At 44.3% G+C, this 24,546-nt stretch overlaps 2 protein-coding genes across 2 annotated transcripts; both read left to right on the forward strand.

Moving 5' to 3' along the window:
• The first annotated feature begins 1,723 nt into the window (after positions 1-1,723).
• Positions 1,724-3,507, forward strand: LOC139754586 (uncharacterized). Its single transcript, XM_071671993.1, has 3 exons — positions 1,724-1,882; positions 2,484-2,598; positions 2,884-3,507. Exons 1-3 carry the CDS (start codon positions 1,841-1,843, stop codon positions 3,396-3,398), a joined length of 672 nt encoding a protein of 223 aa, XP_071528094.1. The 5' UTR covers positions 1,724-1,840; the 3' UTR covers positions 3,399-3,507.
• Positions 3,508-14,391: 10,884 nt separating this feature from the next.
• LOC139754587 (peritrophin-1-like) lies at positions 14,392-17,792 on the forward strand. The gene is made up of 3 exons (XM_071671994.1): positions 14,392-14,548; positions 16,809-16,920; positions 17,088-17,792. Exons 1-3 carry the CDS (start codon positions 14,498-14,500, stop codon positions 17,633-17,635), a joined length of 711 nt encoding a protein of 236 aa, XP_071528095.1. The 5' UTR covers positions 14,392-14,497; the 3' UTR covers positions 17,636-17,792.
• The last annotated feature ends 6,754 nt before the right edge of the window (positions 17,793-24,546 follow it).

The following is a 24,546-nucleotide window of genomic DNA, read 5'->3' on the forward strand; positions in this document are numbered from 1 at the left end:
AAAAAGTGTATGTTTGAAGGAACAGTGGTTCCAAAAATGATATATGGTTGCGAGGCGTGGGCTATAGATAGAGTTGTGCGGAGGAGGGTGGATGTGCTGGAAATGAGATGTTTAAGGACAATATGTGATGTGACGTGGTTTGATCGAATAAGTAATGAAAGGGTAAGAGAGGCGTATGGTAATAAAATGAGTGTGGGTGAGAGAGCAGAAGAGGGTGTTTTGAAATGGTTTGGTCACATGGATAGAATGAGTGAGGAAAGATTGACAAAGAGGATATATGTGTCAGAGGTGGCGGGAACGAGGAGAAGTGGGAGACCAAATTGGAGGTGGAAAGATGGAGTGAAAAAGATTTTGAGTGATCAGGGCCACAACATGCAGGAGGGTGAAAGGCGTGCAAGGAATAGAGTGAATTGGAACGATGTGGTATACCGGGTCGACGTGCTGTCAATGGATTGAACCAGGGCATGTGAAGCGTCTGGGGTAAACCATGGAAAGTTCTGTTCCTGTATGTGGAAAGGGAGCTGTGGTTTCAGTGCATTATACATGACAACTAGAGACTGAGTGTGAACGAATGTGGCCTTTGTCGTCTTTTCCTAGCGCTACCTCGCGCACATGCGGGGGGAGGGGGTTGCAATTTCATGTGTGGAGGGGTGGCGACGGGAAAGAATAAGAGCAGACGGGATGAACTATGTACATGTGAATATATGTATATGTCTGTGTGTGTATATATATATATATATATATATATATATATATATATATATATATATATATATATATATATATATATATATATATATACGTTGAGATGTATAGGTATGCATATGTGCGTGTGTGGTCGTGTATGTATATACATGTGTATGTGAGTGGGTGGGCCATTCTTTCGTCTGTTTCCTTGCGCTACCTCGCTAACGCGGGAGACAGCGACAAAGTATAATAAATATAATAAAGAAATATATATAATGTGTGTGTGAGTGTGTGCGCGCAAATCATAATCACAGGCTGACGTAATTTCGTAAATAACATGCTACTTCTCAAACGTTTCTTCATGAACTGGCATACATCAATCACAATCATAATACACTTTTTAACGTTCCTTTTCTTTTTTCTCTCTCTGTCTCACTCGAAATGTAATCAGGATAGGCTTACTGTGAAGATCGACTTTATCTCTAAGACTCTCTCTCTCTCTCTCTCTCTCTCTCTCTCTCTCTCTCTCTCTCTCTCTCTCTCTCTCTCTCTCTCTCTCTCTCTCTTCCTGCCCATCCATCTAGCTATCCCTATAGGAAAGTTGGAGGGAGGCAGCCACCGACCAGGGAGGTTCTCCCTCCCGCCTGGGTATCGGGAGGGTGAGCGACGACTGCGCAATGAGCCATCACTTCGGTGGCTGTCAAGCGTCAGTTCTTTGGCCCAGATACCCGTTTTTTCTATCAACCTCACTCACACGCAGGCTGCTGGCATTCAGTCCCCAAACATGTGTCTCTCGTTATCATACATTACAACTGAAAAGAAGTCAACTCACATGACTCGTTCTTCTTAAATTTGTATTTTCTTATGGTGAGTGTTATGCCTCTTGACAGAATCTGGTCATAAGTACTCCCTACGTGGTATCTAATTATGTCTGTTTGGCATCTCCCTCCATGACTGTCACCTTTGCTCCGTTAAGCAGCACTTTTTTCCAGTCCAACAAAGTGTTATGATTTAACGGGAGCAAGAAGTGGGCGGTAGGTGCTGGCGAGTGACTGCGCATGCGTGTCCCGGCATCTATATGAAGCGTCATGAACGCTAACGTCACCAGAACCAAGGACATAAACACTGAGCACAGCACAACAGCAGCGTCGCTATGTTGCCTCTACTTCCCATGGCACTCGTCCTCTCCTTATGGGTATGTGAACCATATATATATATATATATATATATATATATATATATATATATATATATATATATATATATATATTATACATGACAGCTAGAGACTGAGTGTGAACGAACATGGTCTGGCCTTTGTTGTCTTTTCCTAGCGATACCTATCGCGCGCGCGGGGGGGAGGGGGGAGCCATTTCATATGTGGCGGGGTGGCGACGAGAATAGATAAAGGCAGCAAGTATGAATATGTACATCTGTATATATGTATATGTCTGTGTATGTATATGTATGTGTACTTTGAAATGTACAGGTATGTATATGTGCGTGTGTGGGCGTTTATGTATATACATGTGTTTCTGGGTTGGTTGGGCCATTTTTTCGTCCGTTTCCTTGCGCTACCTCACTAACGCGGGAGACAGCGAGTAAGTATAATGATAAATATATATAAAGTACATATCCATTCATACATAAGAGTGTGTGTGTGTGTGTGTGTGTGTTTACTAACTCCCCTTAGGATATGTAACATTCATGATGTTAACATAATACTGACTATCTATAAAACTTCATGTTGCAGATAAGCTGAGCATATTTTGTTATCTATCTGGTATGGTGTGCAGGTGAGGCGGGGTGGAGGGGTGTGCGCCCCAGACTGCAGCGGAGTGGAGTCTGGCACGAGCGTGAGGGACCCCACCGACTGCACTAGGTACTACGTCTGCCTCGACTTGGGAGACGGTAAGGCAATAACCACCTTAACTTTGGTATGATTAAGTACGTATACGGTGACGTCAAACGTAGCCATACTTCTGGTTCATAACCCGTCGCTGCAGCCGACTCATACCTGCAGACATGGTAGAGTAGCCGGAATAGAAGAGTGTTTCCCACATCCCAACTTACGGCATTGTTCGTGAATCCATTCTTTAATACCACAGTAACTCTATAGTGATGCAATACTATGTTAACTGAAAAATCTCTTTGTCTACCACGAGTCTTAACATGTAACGGTATCCTCCTGCGCAGGGGAGCCGCTACCCTCGGAGTATCCTGTGGAATGCCCTTCTGGCCAGTACTTCAACGACGCCCACACGGTGCCCCGTTGCGACCCTATCTCTGGCGCCCCACAGGGATTCTGCTCCAACCTCTGCAACCCCTGCAAGCCTCATTGCATCGCCGACGGTGGGGTCACGCCCCATCCCACCGACTGCTCCACCTACTACGTCTGCCTGCAGGAAGGAATCATGGAAGTGGGGTGCGAGTCGAACCTACCTTTCTTCGATTACATGACGGGGGAGTGTTCCGACGACCCGACCCTCTGCTTCGCGTACTGCGACCCGTGCATCCCTCACTGTACCGCAGCGAACGAGCGCGTCCCAGACCCTATTGACTGCCACCAGTTCTACGTGTGTAACCCGCCCGAGGTAGTGAGCTTCCTGTGCCCACACAATGAGATTTTCAACAGGGACTCTGGAGAGTGTGAGGCAAACGCCCCTTGCGTCATAGACTGTCCTGACACGACAGATATGCCTCTGTTCTAGAGCTGTAAAGTACATTTGTCTGGAGTATACGGGCGAGAGCTACACTTCAGTTCGCAAAGAAATTTTTTTCAAGATATTTGTCTAAAAGTATAAACAAAGAACATATAACTTTAAGTGTTTCTTTATCTTTGTTAAACAAGCTAAAGGAGTTGTGGGACTATGTGACAGAGGGTAAGAAAGTAAATTCTAGATTGATTTGGGTAAAACTGAACGTGGCTGAGAGAGATAGATGATTATTGGTCCCTATGCACCTAGTCATGAGAAGAAAGATCGTGAGAGGCAAATGTTTTGGGAGCAACTGAGTGAGTGTGTTAGCAGCTTTGATGCACGAGACCAAGTTATAGTTAAGGATGATTTAAATGCGAAGGTGAGTAATGTGGCAGTTGAGGGTATATTGGTGTACAAGAGGTGTTCAGAGCTGTAAATGAAAAAGGTGAAGAGATTGTGGATTTGTGTGCTGAAAAAAGATTGGTGACTAGATACCTAGTTTAAAAATCGAGAGATATACATAAGTATACGTATGTGAGCAGGAGATGATCAAATGGCATTATTGGATTACGTGTTAATTGACAGGCGTGTAAAAGAGAGACTTTTGGATGTTAATGTGCTGAGGGGCAGCTGGAGGGATGTCTGATCACTATGTTGAAGAGGAGGTGAAGATTTGTAGAGGTTTTCAAAAAAGAAGAGAGAATGTTGGGGATTAGAAAGTGGTGAGAGCAAGTGAGCCTGGAAAGGAGACGTGTGTGAGGAAGTAACGGGAAAGATTGAGTGTAGAATGATAAAAGGCGAGAACAAATGACGTGAGGAAAGTGGGTGAGAAATGGGATGCATTTTGGGAAGCTGTGATGGCTTGCGCAAAAAACGCATGTGGCATGAGAAAGGTGGGAGGTAGGCAGGTTAGAAAGGGTAGTGAGTGAGGGGGATGAAGAAGGAAGGTTGTTATGAAAAGGGCAAATGAGAGTTGGGGTGAGAAAGTATCTTTAAATTTTTGGAAGAATAAAAAGATGTTTTGGAAGGAGGTAAATAACGTGCGTAAGACAATAGAACAAATGGGAACATCGGTGAAGGGGGCAAGTGGGAAGGTAATAACAGGTAGTAATGAAGTGAGAAGGAGATGGAGTGAGTATTTTGAAGGTTGGTTGAATGTGTTTGATGACAGAGTGGCAGATAAAGGGTGTTTTGGTAGTGGTGGTGTGCGAAGTGAGAGGGTTAAGGAGAATGGTTTGGTAAACAGAGAAGACCTAGTGAAAGCTTTGCGGAAGATGAAAGCCGGTAAGGCGTCGGGTTTGGATGGTATCGCAGTGGAATTTATCAAAAAAAAGGGGTGACTGTGTTGTTGATTGGTTGGTGCATTACACATGACACCTAGAGACTGAGTGTGAACAAATGTGGCCTTTTTTTGTCTGTTTTCCTGACGGTACCTCGCTGAAGCAGGAAGTACCGATGCTGTTTCCTGTGGGGCAGGGTAGCGCCGGGAATAGATGAAGGCAAGCAAGTCTGAATATGTATATGTATTTGATGATATGCATATGTATGTATACGTGCGTGTATGGGCGATTATATATATATATATATATATATATATATATATATATATATATATATATATATATATATATATATATATATATATATATATGTACATATATATATATATATATATATATATATATATATATATATATATATATATATATATATATATATATATATATATATATATATATATATATATATGTATATATATATATATATATATATATATATATATATATATATATATATATATATATATATATATATATATATCGAGGATGTAAGGCATGTGTACGTGTAGGAAGAGAGGAAAGTGATTGGTTCTCAGTGAATGTAGGTTTGCGGCAGGGGTGTGTGATGGTTGTTTAATTTGTTTATGGATGGGGTTGTTAGGGAGGTGAATGCAAGAGTTTTGGAAAGAGGGGCAAAAATGAAGTCTGTTGGGGATGAGAGAGCTTCGGAAGTGAGTCAGTTGTTGTTCGCTGATGATACAGCGCTGGTGGCTGATTCATGTGAGAAACTGCAGAAGCTGGTGACTGAGTTTGGTAAAGTGTGTGAAAGAAGAAAGTTAAGAGTAAATGTGAATAAGAGCAAGCAAGGTTATTAGGTACAGTAGGGTTGAGGGTCAAGTCAATTGGGAGGTAAGTTGAATGGAGAAAAACTGGAGGAAGTAAAGTGTTTTACATATCTGGGAGTGGATCTGGCAGCGTATGGAACCATGGAAGCGGAAGTGAATCATTGGGTGGGGGAGGGGGCGAAAATCCTGGGAGCCTTGAAGAATGTGTGGAAGTCGAGAACATTATCTCGGAAAGCAAAAATGGGTATGTTTGAAGGAATAGTGGTTCCAACAATGTTGTATGGTTGCGAGGCGTGGGCTATGGATAGAGTTGTGCGCAGGAGGGTGGATGTGCTGGAAATGAGATGGTTGAGGACAATGTGTGGCGTGAGGTGGTTTGATCGAGTAAGTAATGTAAGGGTGAGAGAGATGTGTGGAAATGAAAAGAGCATGGTTGAGAGAGCAGAAGAGGGTGTTTTGAAATGGTTTGGGCACATGGAGAGAATTAATGAGTGAGGAAAGATTGACCAAGAGGATATATGTGTCGGAGGTGGAGGGAACGAGGAGAAGTGGGAGACCAAATTGGAGGTGGAAAGATGGAGTGAAAAAGATTTTATGTGATCGGGGCCTGAACATGCAGGAGGGTGAAAGGAGGGCAAGGAATAGAGTGAATTGGATCGATGTGGTATACCGGGGTTGAAGTGCTGTCAGTGGATTGAATCAGGGCATGTGAAGCGTCTGGGGTAAACCATGGAAAGTTGTGTGGGGCCTGGATGTGGAAAGAGAGCTGTGGTTTCGGGCATTATTGCGTGGCAGCTAGAGACTGAGTGTGAACGAATGGGGCCTTTGTTGTCTTTTCCTAGTGCTACCTCGCACACATGAGGAGGGAGGGGGAAGGTATTCCATGTGTGGCGAGGTGGCGATGGGGGTGAATGGGGGCAGACAGTGTGAATTGTGTGCATGGGTATATATGTATGTGTCTGTGTATGTATATATATATATATATATATATATATATATATATATATATATATATATATATATATATATATATGTGTACATTGAGATGTATAGGTATGTATATTTGCGTGTGTGGACGTGTGTGCGTATACATTGTGTATGGGGGTGGGTTGGGCCATTTCTTTCGTCTGTTTCCTTGCGCTACCTCGCAAGCGCGGGAGACAGCGATAAAGCAAAATAGAATAAAATAAAAAATATATATATATATACTACTTGTGAAAAGCCTTGATGTAACAGAAATGTCTTCCAACGGAGCCACACACATTCATTCTACACAAATAATAATTCTACCGCTCTGTAGTCTATATGCAGGATGTAAGTTTCCATTTGTCTCACAGAAGAATGAAGTCAACACAAGTAATCAACAAACTCCCTCAAACCAGTCATGAAATACACGTTTGTTTCGCTGAAGCTACATTTCGATTTCCTCTCTGGATAATATCTGATGAAATATTCAACACCTCGAATTCAGAGGAAATTCCAGCTTTGAGAACATGTGTTCATCGATAAGTGTCTGCCCTCAACCTGTTATCTCGCAGAGCTAAGAAAATCCGTGAGACTGACTGTGTGAACCATGCTGTCTACAATGTTCAAATTCACCTCACTCCAACTCCATGGTCCTCCTCCACCACTCCCGACAAACAGCAGACGTGAAACTCGTTCCAAAACCCTGGCATTCACCTCCCTCACCACCTAATCTATAAATTGACTAAACCGCCATGGCGACATGACACACACCTGCCACAGACCCACCTTCTCTTGGAACAACTCACCCTCCTCTCTTCTTACTTACCCCCAACCCCCCACCCCACTTCCCACCCACCCCAGTAAAAACTTTTCATTGTTTCTTTTTTTTTTATGTTGAAGGCTCCAGCCACGGACAAAAGTCCACATCAAGGCCTGGCCTTAATTGAAATATAAAGAGGTTAATGAAAGGGAAAGAGAAGAGACAAGGGAAAGCATTTACGTATTGGGGAGGAAAAGAGAAGACTGTCTTTTGAAATGTGCCAGGTCATAGCTATCAAAACGGCCCACCCTCAAGGTGCCACGGCCACACAGTAATCATGTGACGCAGCAGCTGCTGAGCATTGCGTGGTCTATCTAGCAGTGGGGGCACACAAGCAGCCAGCTCCTGAGAGCAAAAACCAAAGTGATACCTACTGAAGAGGGAAAGTGAACCAGCATTGCGGCGTATGGCAAGAGTCAAGTTTTGAAGTTAGCCTGGAACAATTTATAAGTTGGACCGTTTTCGACTCAACTCTGTCAAGTAAGGATGTAGAGCTACAACCTTCCCAGCTGTGAAAGCAGCACTCCAAACAAGAACGAATCAATCCCTTGCATAAACGGAACAATTGCTCAGAAGAAAAGAAATTTCGACATCTAAATAGGACTCCCAGTCTTTTAAAGGCAGACTTAGCTATTCCTGTAAAGTAGGGTTTCCAAGAAACAGAGGATGTTACAGTAATACCAAGGGTATTCACTGAGTCAAGAGGCAGAATTACAGAATCAAAGGAGGGACGAGAGTTGTGTGGAGTTTTCGATAGAGAGATGGTGAAAACTGGGTCTCGCAAGTATCAAACTTAACCAGATTTCGTCTAACCCGTGAGATATCTTGTCCAAATCTGACTTTACTGAGGAAGCTGTGTCAAGACGACATGCAGATAGAATGAGAGAAGGAGCAGAATGGAAGGATGTGGATGAATGCAGTGGTAAGTCGTCAGTGTATGAGTGCATTCGGTTACTTGTTGAAGACAGGAAATCGAAAATTAGGGGAATAAGTGTAGGGGACAGGACAGAACCTTGAGGGATACCGCTGTTGATGGAGAAAGGGAGGGAGGCTGATCCATCAATCAACAATCACAGAGATAGATCGGCCAGAGAGGAAGCTAGATATAAAGGAGCAAAGTGAGGGAGAGAAGCCAAAAGACGGGAGCTTAGAGATGAGATCCCGATGTCACACCTTGTCAAAAGCTTTGGATATGTCAAGGGCAACTACACATGACTCCCCAAAATCTTTCAGGTATGATGACCAAACATTAGTAAGATAGAAAAGAATACCACCAGTGGATCTTGCCTTACTGAAGCCATACTAATGATCAGAGAGAAGACTATGAGATTCAAGGTGTCTATAGATTCAGAGCCTGAGAAGGGATTCAAAGACTTTGGAAATGGTAAATGTCAAAGCAATAAGACGATAGTTCGAGGGGTCTGAACGGGCCCCCTTCTTAGGGATGGGATGTATCAACGCCATGCTTCTAAGAAGAAGGTAAAGTTCTGGTTTTTAAACCGTAGCGTTCCTCCCACACCGTAGTCTCTGTCAACCATATCATACTGTTTATTTCCTCCAGATCCACAAAAGCCACATACAAATCCTTGTTTCTATAGCTAGTTCTCACGTACAGTCTTCGAAACAAACACCACATCCACCTGTTCTCCAACACTCCTGAAATCCCCAGTCTGATGCTGTGGGCATGCCACCTCCCTTTCAATCATGACTCTCCCATACAACTTACCAAGCACACTCAACAGACTTATATCTCTGAAATTCGACCATTCACTTTTGTTCCCCTTGCTCTGTACGATGGTACTATACAGGCATTCTGCCAATTCTAGGGCACTCACCATGAGCCACATATGAAAGGAGTATCCAACATAACCAGTCGACAACACCATCACCACTTTCTTATGAAATTCAACTGCAAACCCATCCACTCCAGCAGCTTTGCTGCACTTCATCTGACGCAAGTTTTCAACACCACATACTCTCACATCGCATACCTCCACTTCCAACGCATCCTCCATCTCCCACTCTATCATCGAGCGTATTCAAAATACTCGCTCAGTCTTTCTCTTCACCTCATCTCTGACTGTTACCACCTCCCCTTTTATCCTTTTCAACGATGTCCCCATATTTTTCCCGTCTTCCTTACACTGGTAAACTCCTTACAAAGCTGTTTCTGACTGCCCCTGAAGTATGATGATACTCCCTCACCCATACTCTCATTCGCCCACTTTTTCAGATCCTGAACCTTCCTCTTGGTCTCCTGACAGCTTCTTTACTTGTACTCCTCCGAATCACTCGTAATCCTTCCCTGCAGGCAACGCACGCTCTTACACTTCTCCCATGCCACCTCCAACCTCCAGCGTGCCACACACTTCTCTCTGATATGTAAAATCTGCTTACCGAAATATTTCCCATTCCTCACCCACTCCCTTAGCTTCATTTACCCTCACGTTTTGACACTCTACACTCAATCTCTCCGGCTATCTCTTCACACAAGCTTCTTCTCCAAGCTCACTCAGTTTCGCCACCCTCTTTCCACCCATATAATTTCCTCTTTCCCTAAAGTCTCTGCAAACCTTTACCCTCGCCTTCAAGTAATGACTGGCCATCCCACCAACTGGCCGCCTTGACACATTCACATTCAAGAGCCTCTGTTGCACGCCTATCCCATTATTGCCCGCTTACCATCTATCCTACTCACCCAGGTATATTCATGTATGTTGTCCTTTTTCTTTTCAACCAAGTATTCCCAATCACCAGGTTCGCTTCAACTCACGACTCAACGATCTGTTCACCATTCTTATCCACATCTCTGGGTTACCCATGAATCTCATATATATCCCAACTGCCACATTACCTACTCTCGCATTTAAATCACCCATCACTTGATCCCTCACACCACTGCTAACATTTGCACTCACTTCCTCCCAAGACACTCGCCTATCTTCCTAATTCCTCTCATATCCAGTGTATAAGCACCAGTAATTACCACCTCTCGCAATCCACTTTCATTTCTCCCCACATCAGTCTGGAGTTCCCTTCATTACAGTTACCTAAGATTGTATGTAAATTGTTCCATTTCTGTCATCGTTAGTTTCAACTGAGAACGGTCCGTGATGGGTTAAAACTGTAACAGAATGAAAAAAAAAAAAGTTCTGAAGAAGTGTGGTTTTATCTTCACATATATTTGTGAGGTTTTTTCTACGTGGTCTATGAATAGATAGATACATAGATAGATACACAGATGTAGATATAGATGCAAAAAGGAATATATCTGTCTTTCTGTTCGTCTGTCTGCGTCCACTACATCTGCTGGTAAGGTACAGCAACATAACATCCAGTAATGATTTATATGTGTCTCGGGACTCTTACGGTAATAAGCGTTAACCCTGATATGTTCCTAGGTCAAAGCTGACGACAGCCGAAGAATTTCAGAGGTTAATTACCTTACTCAAATGACAGGGAGCTCTTAGTGAGTGAATCTCGCTATAATGAGCTCAAACTACCTCACATGACTCTCACGTAATGTTACTGTGAAGGAAACGTTTTTCTCTCTTTCTCTGTCTCCCTCTCTGAGAACACCTGTTTCCTGCCAGCATTATGATACTGAAGACAATGATGCGTGGAAATATATTTCCTGGGTGTGCTAAGGTGTGACTGGGAATATATGTCCTTAAAGATTTACGATAAAAACGTGGATCATTTTTTTCAAGAAAATACGTCGGGAGCGGCGCCATATCTGGCTGGCGTGAGAACGAGACCTGGTACATCCAACACTCCTCCCCAGAGAACGTGACACACGGCAGCCATCACCACCACCACCAGAGAACGTGACACACGGCAGCCATCACCATCACCACCATCAGAGAACGTGACACACGACAGCCATCACCATCACCACCACCACCACCAGAGAACGTGACACACGGCAGCCATCACCATCACCACCACCACCAGAGAGCGGGACACACGACAGCCATCACCATCACCATCACCACCAGAGAGCGGGACACACGACAGCCATCACCATCACCACCACCATCACCACCAGAGAACGTGACACACGGCAGCCATCACCATCACCACCACCACCACCAGAGAACGTGACACACGGCAGCCATCACCATCACCACCACCACCAGAGAGCGGGACACACGACAGCCATCACCATCACCACCACCAGAGAGCGGGACACACGACAGCCATCACCACCACCACCACCACCAGAGAGCGGGACACACGGCAGCCATCACCATCACCACCACCAGAGAGCGGGACACACGACAGCCATCACCACCACCACCACCAGAGAGCGGGACACACGGCAGCCATCACCATCACCACCACCATCACCACCAGAGAACGTGACACACGGCAGCCATCACCATCACCACCATCAGAGAACGTGACACACGACAGCCATCACCATCACCACCACCACCACCACCAGAGAACGTGACACACGACAGCCATCACCATCACCACCACCACCACCACCAGAGAACGTGACACACGACAGCCATCACCATCACCACCACCACCACCACCAGAGAACGTGACACACGACAGCCATCACCATCACCACCATCACCACCAGAGAGCGGGACACACGACAGCCATCACCACCACCATCACCACCAGAGAGCGGGACACACGACAGCCATCACCACCACCAGATGAGCCTGGCAGAGTGGAGTCACCACCACCTCTCATTTCCTCCTTCCAAAGCTTTACATGTGACTCACAACAAGACATATATATGGATGTGTAAATGATAAGTATGATACAGGAGCACTGTAACGCGAGGGAAGCTGTGCCCAACACAAGACGTGTGTCAGTACATACTGTCATTATACAGAAGTCAACAGGCGCGACTGAAAATGAAGAAATCGCAAAATTTTTCAACCCTGGAAACCAGTGAATTTCTGCACCATGCTGAAAATGACTGGAAACTGAAAAGGCAATTGAATGCTACTGAAATTAAGTGCTTCTTAAGACTCATCCCAAGTGCGAGTTATGAAAGTTTTCCACGGAGTCTTGTCAAAGGACTGGCTTCTTCATCTTCTCCATCCAGCTAAGCCAACGGTAATGGATAATCGTCAATTTCTTACACTAGAAAGTTAAGACCTCCGTCGTTCCCAGTACCGTCGCGTATCTCCTTCAAAACAATTATCTTTATAACCAGGATAAGATACGAAGGAGAGGGAAGCAAAAACCAGAAGGTCCGTGTGAGCCGAGGCAGCAGGAACCCAACCAAGGGTATTTGTTCCTGGTTATTTCTTACCATGCCAGCCAGCGCCATGGGTTTCATGGGTAGCGTTGTTAACGTGGGTCCCCTGTGTGGTGGGTGACGATGCAGCTCAGGGCCCACGGACACCACCACCATCACCCCTGCAGGCTCTGTGGCTCCTCACCTCTGGCTGCCAACTTTCTCACGGTTCTCCCAGTCATTGTACATGTGTGACCTTACCTGACCACAGCTGTATCTATTATCTCTCTCTCTCTCTCTCTCTCTCTCTCTCTCTCTCTCTCTCTCTCTCTCTCTCTCTCTCTCTCTCTCTCACATATGATCACCTACGAACCAAATGAAAATGGACAAACCAAGTGAGATCTCAGAGGTACTTCACGAGGAAAATCGAGGGGCCCGAACATAGGACTACCATGAGAGGCCGAACGAACCCGAACTTTACAGGCGAGAGTGAGAGATCGGTGAAGACCTTCGTGTGGCAAGAAACTGAAGGGGTATAGGGCCATGTTATGAAGTCAAGATCCTCTGAACAAGGAAGAGGCAGAGTTAGTTAGCCGGCAAGGATACCATGGAGTATAACAAACAGGTCTTCAGCCAGGATGACCATACAAAGCACCAGCGGGAGGGGTAATAAACCTGCCAGGATCAACTACAGAAACTTGATACATGGCTCACGTCACATTAACTCAGGATACCAGAATCATGTAATGCGCTCGACGGTGAAGGGGGAAACGATGTTATTCATCAAGCAAGACGTGCGCGGTGAGCGATACGCGCAAAGTCTTGCCTTTGGGAAAATCTCGTCGTCCGTGCTCTCTCTATCTGCTTATCCATCGTTACCCATCAACGCTGTCAGGTTATCTGGCCAACAAACTCAGCCGGGAGGTTTTCTAGGATCCAACAAATAAACGAAATGCAATCTAGAACTTTCATTTCTAGTATAGACTATCAACATCATATATGAATAAGTCCCACACCTGTGGGTCTCTCACATATTAACTGGTACAGATTCTCAGGTGTCGATCTCCAGGTCAAGTCTCCATTATGGTTTTAAGATACCCTGGACAGCTACAACCAGTGTCATCCACAAGTGTATGAAGAATATCTGACAAAAATTTGAGAACAGCTCATAATGCAGTCGACAGCAGACGTAACAATGTGTTCGAAATCAATTAAAAGGACTTGAAAATGTGGGAAAGGTGTCAGGATCATAATCACATTAGGTGAGGGTAATTTGCTCGTTTACAAATTCTTGGTGCCACCTTCCTCGACCATCAATAAGGCACTGATTGCTCATGATACACAGGCTACAATAACTGTACAGTTACAACATTAGACAATCAATAACACATAGGCAATACACAGTACATTTACAACATTAGACAATCAATAACACATAAGCAATACACTACATCTACAACATTAGACAATCAATAACACATAAGCAATACACAGTACATTTACAACATTAGACAATCAATAACACATAAGCAATACACAGTACATTTACAACATTAGACAATCAATAACACATAAGCAATACACAGTACATTTACAACATTAGACAATCAATTACACATAGGCAATACACAGTACATTTACAACATTAGACAATCAATAACACATAAGCAATACACAGTACATTTACAACATTAGACAATCAATTACACATAGGCAATACACAGTACACCTACAACATTAGACAATGAATAACACACATGATATCTATGCACTGATAATTAAGAACCCGTCAACACAAAACCGTTGAACACCTTCACACAGCGACGCCAGCCTGGCATTCCCAGGGTTGCGTCCAGCAAGACGTGTGACGCAACATGTGCGACGGTGGTGGGAACCAGACCCCGGGAGCCACAGGGCGAGAGCAGGAGGCAATACATAGCTTGGTAATATAAGACGATGGCCACAGCTCACCCCGCGTCACCAGGAACACCATCATGACGGCTCCGGCCACCACTCACACCCTCCTGCTCCTCTTGGCTCTGGCGGTGAGTAGTTGTATTACCTGTGCGCTTGTACCAGACACCACACACTCTACACCTCCTCCTGGTACATCTAACTTCGCTTCCTCGCATTTTATATTTTGTAGAAATGTTCTATAGTGTACAGATGATCTAGCCTGCTTGTCGTGACAGGACAGTCTATGATGACCAATGTTGCCTCTTGAGTTCTTATCCCCTCCATCGTGTCCAGTCCATCTCAACGCACCCTCTTCAGCTCTCTCAACCATATCCAGCCTATTACTGTAACTTTCCCCTGCACTATCGTTCCTTACACGATCAACCCACCACAACCCTGCCACACCCTGCCAAAAACTTTGAGTATGTCACGGGCAACCACATACGACTCCCCAAAATCTTTCAGGGATGATGACCAGACATTAATACATAGGAAAGAATATCAGCAGTGGAACTCGCCTAACGAAAGCCTTACTGGTTATCAGGGAGAAGACTGTGAGATTCAAGATGTCTAAGGATATGGGAGTTGAGGATGGATTCAGACTTTGGAAATGATGGATGTCAAAGTAACAGGACGACAATTCGAGGTGTTAGAACGGTCACCCTTTTTAGGGATTGGATGTATCAACACATGCTTCCGGGAAGAAGGAGAAGTTCTGGTCTTTAAACAGAAACGGAACAGACGAGCAAGCACAGGTGCAAATTTAGAAGCACACAATTTCAGTGCATGGGGATGGATGTCATCGGGACCATAAGCCTTGCTTGTGGCCTGAAAGGGAAGCGCTTTTCGGACAGAGGAGAAACGGGAACCAGAGTTGCTTTGTCTACAGGAACGGAAAAGTGAAGGAAAGGAAGAGCGACAGAAGTTGTTAGGGAGGCCTTTAGCTAAAGACCAGAAAGACCTGTGAGTGGATGACGATGAGAGGTTTTCGCACTTCCTTTGAATAAAGGAACGCTTTGCCTCACTGAAAATGTGCTTGCAGTGATTACGGGCAGTGACAAAGCTGAAAGGGAATCGGAAGAAGAGGAATTTTTCCAAGCACGATATGCCTGATCCCTTGCTTGAATGGCCTCAGAACAGGAACGGTTGAACCATGGATTAGAAGATGAGGTCGTCTTGGAGGAAGAGGGGATAAATGCTGGCGTTCCCGCAAGACTCTGCTATGCGTTTGGCGGAGACAGAAGCATCACTACATAACAGACATTATTTTACCTAAGGAAAGTCAGAAAAGAATTTTTGTAAGATATTCCAGTCAGCTTTGTTGAGGTGCCAATATTTACGCTTAGAAGGGGCTACTGTTACAATAGATACATTTATGAGAGTGTATCAGTTGAACAAATTAGGGGCATCGGGGAGAGCTTATGCACTTACAGGGAGATGGATCAGAGGTTAAAAACAAATCCAGAATATTAAGAGAATGATAACAGGGGTCGGCAATATGAGTATGGTGGGAGATAAGTTGTTCTGGATCACTGAGAATGGAGAACGCGAGGGCTTCAATCCCTCTACCATTCGTATGGGAGGAATTCAACCATTCCCTATGGTGAACGTTGAAATCCCCGAGGTGGAGGATTTTGGCTTACGGGTGAGTGGATTTCACAGTATCATGGCAGGAGTTTAGATGGTCCATGAAAGATATAAAACTTGCAGAATTAGGAGAGCCACAAGCGAAACAGAGGAAAAGTGTGGTAGTAGGGGAACAGACCTTGAGCCACATAACATAAAATTTAGGGACTCAAAGTTCTCGAGGCGTGTAACAGATGTGTTGATGTTGGAATAAGCACAAACACCACCTTTGAACCGGACTCGTGACTGGAGGTTATGGTAAGATATGAAAAAGGGACTAGTGAGAACATCATTTGACAATTGTGTCTGAGAGAGAAGCAAGATATTAGGAGAGGTGCAAACCAAATGGTGTTCAACTGAGGAGAGGTTACTAGAGAGACCACGAATGTTGGTGTAGTGAATAGAAAAGGAGGAAGGTCTCACAGAGATGGAAAGCTCGTGGGAGAGGCCGCTACTGTGTCAGATTGTTTCATTTCTTCTGCAAATAACGGATGATATCTGACTTCTCTACTCCGTGTAAAGGAAGGATGAAGCGATTTCAGATTTTCTACTTAGAGGCATATCCTAATTTTGAAAATGAATTTCAGTTCTAATTACTCTCTCTCTCTCTCTCTCTCTCTCTCTCTCTCTCTCTCTCTCTCTCTCTCTCTCTCTCTCTCTCTCTCTCTCTCTCTCTCTCTCTCTTTATCCCGGCTTGTAATTCTCACATGCCCATGTTCACAGATACATCCCAGCGTGGAGATCTGCGCCCCGGACTGCACCAACGCCGACCCTGGGACCAGCGTGAGGGACCCCACCGACTGCACCAAGTACTACGTCTGCCTCCTGGTCAATGGTACTTAAGTTATGGCTTTATCGTGATCACATCCTCTATATGTATACCATAAGGCAGACAACTGAACAAAACTATAGTTTGAAGGTATCTGATATATGTATACCATAAGGCAGACAACTGAACAAAACTATAGTTTGAAGGTGTCTGATATGATGACTCCATTACAGGCGAGGTGATACCATCTGATGAACCAGTTCCCTGCCCGGATAACCAGTACTTCAACACGGATCACACTGTGCCTCGCTGCGACTCCATAAACGGCGCCCCACAAGGCTTCTGCTCCCCGCTGTGTGACCCCTGCGTCCCCGACTGTGACGGGACCAACCCTGGCACCCTCCAGCCTCATCCCCAGGACTGCAACAAATACTACATCTGTCTGTCTAAAGACTCTAAAGACGGTCATTTCTTGGAACAGGACTGTCCTTCAGGTTCCTACTTCGACTTCATGTCGGGAATATGTCAAGAGGACCTTACCCTCTGTTACGACTACTGTGATCCTTGTGTACCTCACTGTACGTACGATGGCCAGCTGATCATAGATCCTTTAGACTGTCACAGGTTCTATCAGTGCACACCGCCCACCATGTCAGTCTTCCTGTGTCCTCATGAGAAAATGTTTAACATAAAAACCAACATATGTGATGCATCAGAATGCTATATTACCTGCGGAGGCGGCGGAGGAAGACGCGGTGATAAATCTGTAGTAGTAGGGTGACCAGAAGCCAGTCGAAAAAGCACCACTTGGCCATGTGTACGAACGAAACTCAGGTGAACTGCTTAGATCATAAAACTGGTCTTCTGACCAAAGATTTAGTGAATGTATGTTCAGTATGTCTTGCATGTAATTCTATACAATCTGCTCTGTTCCGCAACTGGGTTTTATAAACCAATGAGAGACTCCTGTATGACCTTGATGATGATAGTATCAGCGAGGTATAAAAGAGGCGCCTGGCTTCCATAACACTTCACACTCCATTCAAACACGTAGGTCCCCTCCTTTGGGTACGTACGACTGGCTGTGATAACGCGTTACTGAGGAACTTCGTCGACAAGTGAGCTGAACCATAATCTTCATTACCCTCTTCTATCCATTACGTCCTTACCTTCACTACTTCCTGTCTTTACGAAGCTAGAATCACTACAATCTTTTCCACCACGCCCTCATCATCACAATACCTTTATCATCAATAAGCTATGTTCACTATTCTTTCCTTCACTGTACCCCTCATCTTCACATAACCGTATTTTTCCTAAGCTACCCTACACCCTCATCTTCACTGTAAAGGCGATCTATCACTACACCCTCATCTTCACTGTAAAGGCGATCATCACTACACCCTCATCGTCAGTATCTAAGGTAACTATTGCTACACCCTCATCACCTCTTCCTTGATCTTAATGACCTTAGACCTAATGGATACGACTGAGGCCTAAGGTTAACTATTGACACACACACACACACACACACACACACACACACACACAGGCCTTCACAGGGTAGCTGTGAGCGTTACTGAGCATGAGACAGCATGGAACCGCCCAGTAGGGGTTCGAATCCCGGGAGCGGCAGTCAGCCCAAACCCAACCCAAGTGTTCATCCTTCCATCTGGAGACTATGAAAACCTGGCTTAAGATGGTTTGTGTGTGTGTGTGTGTGTGTGTGTGTGTGTGTGTGTGTGTGTGTGTGTGTGTACACATAGCAGTAGAGACGGTACATAATACAGGGTTAGCAACACGGTAGCACAAATTACCGTAACACACTGACAATAATCCTAAACATTAATCACACACATTTCTTGATATCGTCAGAATGTGAGGAGAGTTGCCAAGCTCAACAAATAAAGAGAAAAATTAATTATTTAGGGGCCAGTAAGACGACAACCTACAACACGTTATTCATAGTCTGAGGGACCAACTCGAAGACCTTTAGTACTGTATGAATAAGACAATAATCGAACCATAAGCAAGGGCATGGAAAGATATACAAGCCAGTTGGTTAGCTCTGGCTAGGCTGAGCCCTGCTATCCACCACACACACACACACACACACACACACAGATAAGTGAGGCAAAAATTCCGTCGTGGTTGCGTGGTTGTTGTCTTATATAAATGAATCAGACGTGTAACCTGAACAGTCCGGTGGTAAACACATCCACAGGCAGGCGACAAGGCAAAGTAATAAGGGATAAGTCAACAGAAACCATAAGACTGGAGGAATTAACAGAAGAAATATTTGGAAAGAGGATCAGAGGTTAACACAGTTGGAGGAGGAGACAAAGACACAGATACTCAATCAAAGAACGGGATGTGTGTCATCAGACGAAGAAGAAGTTAAGAATTTGATACATTTAGTTAAAGGGCACGACCGCGGAACTAGTTCATAATAAGGTATTTAACAGAAATATAGCCACGGAAGGGATGATGACTGAAAATCAAGATGGGTCACATGGGTATTTACTGGATATCCAGCTAACCGATCAACAACAGGAAATGCCCATAACACAGAGTTCAGAGACTATCACTAACAGTGAGCGGGTAGGGGGAGCAGGAACAGTGTCTGGGAACGTCAAACACAGCCAGAGCAATAAGAAGGACCGCAATGGCGGAAAAAAGGACCTGGGTACATTGCGAAAAAGACAGAGACAGGGCATCAAAATAATCGTGGATATCAATGGTCCAGCAGATGTGCAAGGTTTAGGACAGTGCACAGTATACAGGATCAATACTCATGGGAAAGAATGGAGATTTCACGGATAATTAGAAAGATGGAGGTTGGCGTGTCAACAATGGCTGGATCTGATACAGAGCTGGGTCTCACCCGAGATGAGGTGGATCAGTGCAACAGGAGGTAGGATGGCGGACGAAAATCTCTGACAATTTTTGAAGTAGAAGAAGACCATACCTGAAATTAAGATAAAAGGATGAAGAAAGAAGGAATGCTGATGCAAAGTGCAGTTTTCGTCACGGAGGAAATAAGAAGAACTGGTGGATCATACACTCACATGATGAGACGATCAAGTAATGGTCACATCTGAATGCGAGTAATGAAAACAGAAGTTACTTAAGGAGGCACGAAAAGCTAGAGACAAGGAAAAATTTCGTAGTGTCTTCGTCAGAGGCCGATACCCCGAGAGAGAGAGAGAGAGAGAGAGAGAGAGAGAGAGAGAGAGAGAGAGAGAGAGAGAGAGAGAGAGAGAGAGAGAGAATATACAGCCAGACACAAGAAAAGACGACACCAAATGAAGCAAGAGAACAAAACGACACGTCCAGAGCCGCAGAGACCTCAGGCATGTCAATTGATGGAAATGTTAGACGAGAGCAGCATTGATTAATGCTGCTGAACCGGAAGTAAATGGTAAAGAGCTGGAATTCAAAGATGAGAAAAATCTCGCCTGATATTGTTGGAGTTAAGGAAACAAAAACTTCCAAGAGAGACGAGATCACACACCTGCTCTTCCCAAGGGTATACGTGGTAGCAAGGGAGAGGAAACAGATGACAACAGAGGAAGAGGATTGGTCTTCTTAATATGAACACTTTAAGTTTCAGAAAATACCGGAAGATGGCCTATTCAAACGATATATACTAGGAAGGGTAAGCGTAGTAGAGAAGTGCATAGTGCTGTTGATAACATACAAGTCTCCGAAGACTCTCTCAACAAAGCAGAACGAATATACAAAGAAGGAGCTATCAGGTTGATACATGAAGGTGTAAAACACGTGCTTCTCAGAACTTACAAAGTTCTGGCAAGTGGGGATCTTAATCATAAAGAGAAATTGGGATCCTCATAAGGATGGAGAGTCATGAAGGCGCAAGCTCGTACAGTGTATACAGGAAACCTTCCTACACCGGCACGTCAGTGAACACAACAGGATAAGAGGGAATGACACGCCATCATTAACTATAGCTTTTCACCTCACATGAAAATTGAGGAAAAATGGGGAAATGTGATCATGTAATGCTTCAGGATTATGCTGTAAATGGGGACAAAATAAATGCAAAATTGAGACCAAACACCACGAGGAAACTACACAATTTCAACAATTTGTAAGTTTACGTAAACAGGGAAATGGAGTTCAGTAGCCTGGAAACTGGGCCTTTTTGGCAGAAGCCTATGCGAAGTTTACACTGGAGTACGAACATGGGGGCCTTTATCCCAAACAGCAACAGATGAGATCACTGGGTGCCTTCGAGGATGTCTGTGATGCTGGACGATTTAGCCTCAGACACAGAAGGAAGGTTGAGAAAGAGGAAGGATTGGTTCAACAAAAGATGCTTAAAAGCGAAGGTTCGCGATGCGCTCTGACAGTGATACAGGCAACTCTGCAGACAGCCAGTATCTATAAGGTTTAAGAGAGCAAGGAGCTACTGCAGCAGGATAAGGAAGGAGGAACAACTTAACTCTGAAAATAATACTGAGGACAAGGCAAAGGAAAATTATCAACTTTTCCATAAATTCATCAGGAGTAAATTGTAAGTTAGAGAACAGCTAACCAGGCTAACGGATTTAAGTAAAAAAGTTATGTAGGATGATGAAATAATGTGTGTGGAACTTATTAACAAGTTCAAAGGTGTTTTCCAGGCTATGGCCCCAACACCTGTCACATGGAATGGAGAAGAGTTGTTGGATAGCATCGAAATATCTACAGAAGGCAGAAACCGAATACTAAAGGATCCGGGCCTATAAAGTACGACTCATGAGCCTGACGAAATTCTTCCATTTGAGCTAAAGATATGTGAGCAGGTACACTTCACAATAGCGCTTGAAATGTAATCAAAAGAAGAATGGGAAGTCACTGAACTAAAGACTGGCCCCCTGACAAGTGTGGTCTGCAAGGTACTGGAAAAAATAATCAGAAAGCAAATGGATGACTTTCTGTAAAAGAAGAAATTACCGAAGTGAGAGATGTTGTATCAGGGAAAGGTCTTGCGTAACAAACATATTAGATTTTCATGAGAGACTGAGCTCTGTCGTAGACAAAAGAAAAGGCAGGGTGGATACAGTCTGTATTTAAAGAGCCAGACATTTGATATTGTGCCACGAGAGAGACTGGTAAACATGCTGGATCTTCTAACACGAATAAGGGGATGACTGTTCCAACAGACAGATCAATCATCTTAGTGCTAAGGAACAAAGGAAGAACCTCACGGGGGCCTTCTCGAAATGGGTTGTGCTTATTGTCAGTGGCGTGCCGCAGGGGTCTCTTCTGCAGGAGCCCCATTAAAGGGGTTCTGGAGTCGTATGATACACACATCACACTACGCCAGGACCCGCTTTATGTGGCCTCTACAGCTGCATTCCACGCAGGAGCAGGGAAGTGATGGGATTCTCGACGAGAGTGTTCTTCCCTCCCTCCGCTGATGGTAATGTATCCATGCCAAGGGTAACACCTCGCTTACGGTGTAAACACTGTTAGGTGGAGTCCGGTAACACCTACATTCACACACACATATTCATACATACACGTATATATATATATATATATATATATATATATATAGAGAGAGAGAGAGAGAGAGAGAGAGAGAGAGAGAGAGAGAGAGAGAGAGAGAGAGAGAGAGATTCATGTGTGTATATATATATATATATATATATATATATATATATTCTTTTTTTTTTTTTGCTTTGTCGCTGTCTCCCCGCGTTTGCGAGGTAGCGCAAGGAAACAGACGAAAGAAATGGCCCCCCCCCCCCATACACATGTATATATATACGTCCACACACGCAAATATACATACCTACACAGCTTTCCATGGTTTACCCCAGACGCTTCACATGCCCTGCTTCAATCCACTGACAGCACGTCAACCCCGGTATACCACATCGCTCCAATTCACTCTATTCCTTGCCCTCCTTTCACCCTCCTGCATGTTCAGGCCCCGATCACACAAAATCTTTTTCACTCCATCTTTCCACCTCCAATTTGGTCTCCCTCTTCTCCTTGTTCCCTCCACCTCCGACACATATATCCTCTTGGTCAATCTTTCCTCACTCATCCTCTCCATGTGCCCAAACCACTTCAAAACACCCTCTTCTGCTCTCTCAACCACGCTCTTTTTATTTCCACACATCTCTCTTACCCTTACGTTACTCACTCGATCAAACCACCTCATACCACACATTGTCCTCAAACATCTCATTTCCAGCACATCCATCCTCCTGCGCACCACTCTATCCATAGCCCACGCCTCGCAACCATACAACATTGTTGGAACCACTATTCCTTCAAACATACCCATTTTTGCTTTCCGAGATAATGTTCTCGACTTCCACACATTCTTCAAGGCTCCCAGGATTTTCGCCCCCTCCCCCACCCTATGATCCACTTCCGCTTCCATGGTTCCATCCGCTGCCAGATCCACTCCCAGATATCTAAAACACTTCACTTCCTCCAGTTTTTCTCCATTCAAACTCACCTCCCAATTGACTTGACCCTCAACCCTACTGTACCTAATAACCTTGCTCTTATTCACATTTAGTCTTAACTTTCTTCTTCCACACACTTTTCTAAACTCAGTCACCAGCTTCTGCAGTTTCTCACATGAATCAGCCACCAGCGCTGTATCATCAGCGAACTTCTACAACACGTAGGGAATATATATATATATATATATATATATATATATATATATATATATATATATATATATATATATATATATATATATTCCCTGCGTGTTGTAGAAGGCGACTAAAAGCGGAGGGCTGGAAATCCGTCCCCCTCTATACAATTTTCCAAAAGAAGGAGCCGAGAAGGTGGGCCAAGTGGGGATAATCCCTCAAAGGCCCAGTTCTCTGTTCTTAGCGCTACCTAGCTAACGCGGGAAATGGCGAATAGTAGGGGGAAAAGAAATATATATTTGTATATATATATATATATATATATATATATATATATATATACATACATATATACAAGACCCAAAGTAACCTCCTAAACCGTTACACTTCTAAGCTAAACACCTTATAGGCAAGAGCACATAATACACAATGTTATCGTTTACCAGATAACTCTATTACTCCACAGAGCCGTATTCATACATTCAATATTCGGTGTAAGTCGTGTACACTGTGAACTTAAATACCCTCGCTCAGGATACCGTCATGTCTTTCCCCCAACATACCATCTCATGTTACCAGGAAGGAGAGGGAAGCATTGACCAGAAGGTCCGTGTGAGCCGAGGCAGCAGGAACCCAACCAAGGGTATTTGTTCCTGGTTATTTCTTACCATGCCAGCCAGCGCCATGGGTTTCATGGGTAGCGTTGTTAACGTGGGTCCCCTGTGTGGTGGGTGACGATGCAGCTCAGGGCCCACGGACACCACCACCATCACCCCTGCAGGCTCTGTGGCTCCTCACCTCTGGCTGCCAACTTTCTCACGGTTCTCCCAGTCATTGTACATGTGTGACCTTACCTGACCACAGCTGTATCTATTATCTCTCTCTCTCTCTCTCTCTCTCTCTCTCTCTCTCTCTCTCTCTCTCTCTCTCTCTCTCTCTCTCTCTCGTATAAATATTCATCAACATCGTCATGTATTAATCGGATGATATAACTTTGCCCGGATAATTTCTGTGTCACGACAAATAACCCAAAACATAATCTTGACTCATTCCCAGTGTTGACCAT

This window comes from Panulirus ornatus, chromosome 17, assembly GCF_036320965.1.
Source record: "Panulirus ornatus isolate Po-2019 chromosome 17, ASM3632096v1, whole genome shotgun sequence".
Classification (NCBI taxonomy): Eukaryota; Metazoa; Arthropoda; class Malacostraca; order Decapoda; family Palinuridae; genus Panulirus; species Panulirus ornatus.

What these genes read in the sequence shown, in the direction of transcription:
- LOC139754586 (XM_071671993.1), top strand. Translation starts at nt 1,841, where the DNA reads ATGTTGCCTCTACTTCCCATGGCACTCGTCCTCTCCTTATGG. An exon ending in CACTCGTCCTCTCCTTATGG is followed by an intron (nt 1,883 to 2,483) that starts GTATGTGAACCA and finishes TATGGTGTGCAG; the next exon opens with GTGAGGCGGGGTGGAGGGGT. An exon ending in CTGCCTCGACTTGGGAGACG is followed by an intron (nt 2,599 to 2,883) that starts GTAAGGCAATAA and finishes CCTCCTGCGCAG; the next exon opens with GGGAGCCGCTACCCTCGGAG.
- LOC139754587 (XM_071671994.1), top strand. Translation starts at nt 14,498, where the DNA reads ATGACGGCTCCGGCCACCACTCACACCCTCCTGCTCCTCTTGGCTCTG. An exon ending in TGCTCCTCTTGGCTCTGGCG is followed by an intron (nt 14,549 to 16,808) that starts GTGAGTAGTTGT and finishes CCATGTTCACAG; the next exon opens with ATACATCCCAGCGTGGAGAT. An exon ending in CGTCTGCCTCCTGGTCAATG is followed by an intron (nt 16,921 to 17,087) that starts GTACTTAAGTTA and finishes ACTCCATTACAG; the next exon opens with GCGAGGTGATACCATCTGAT.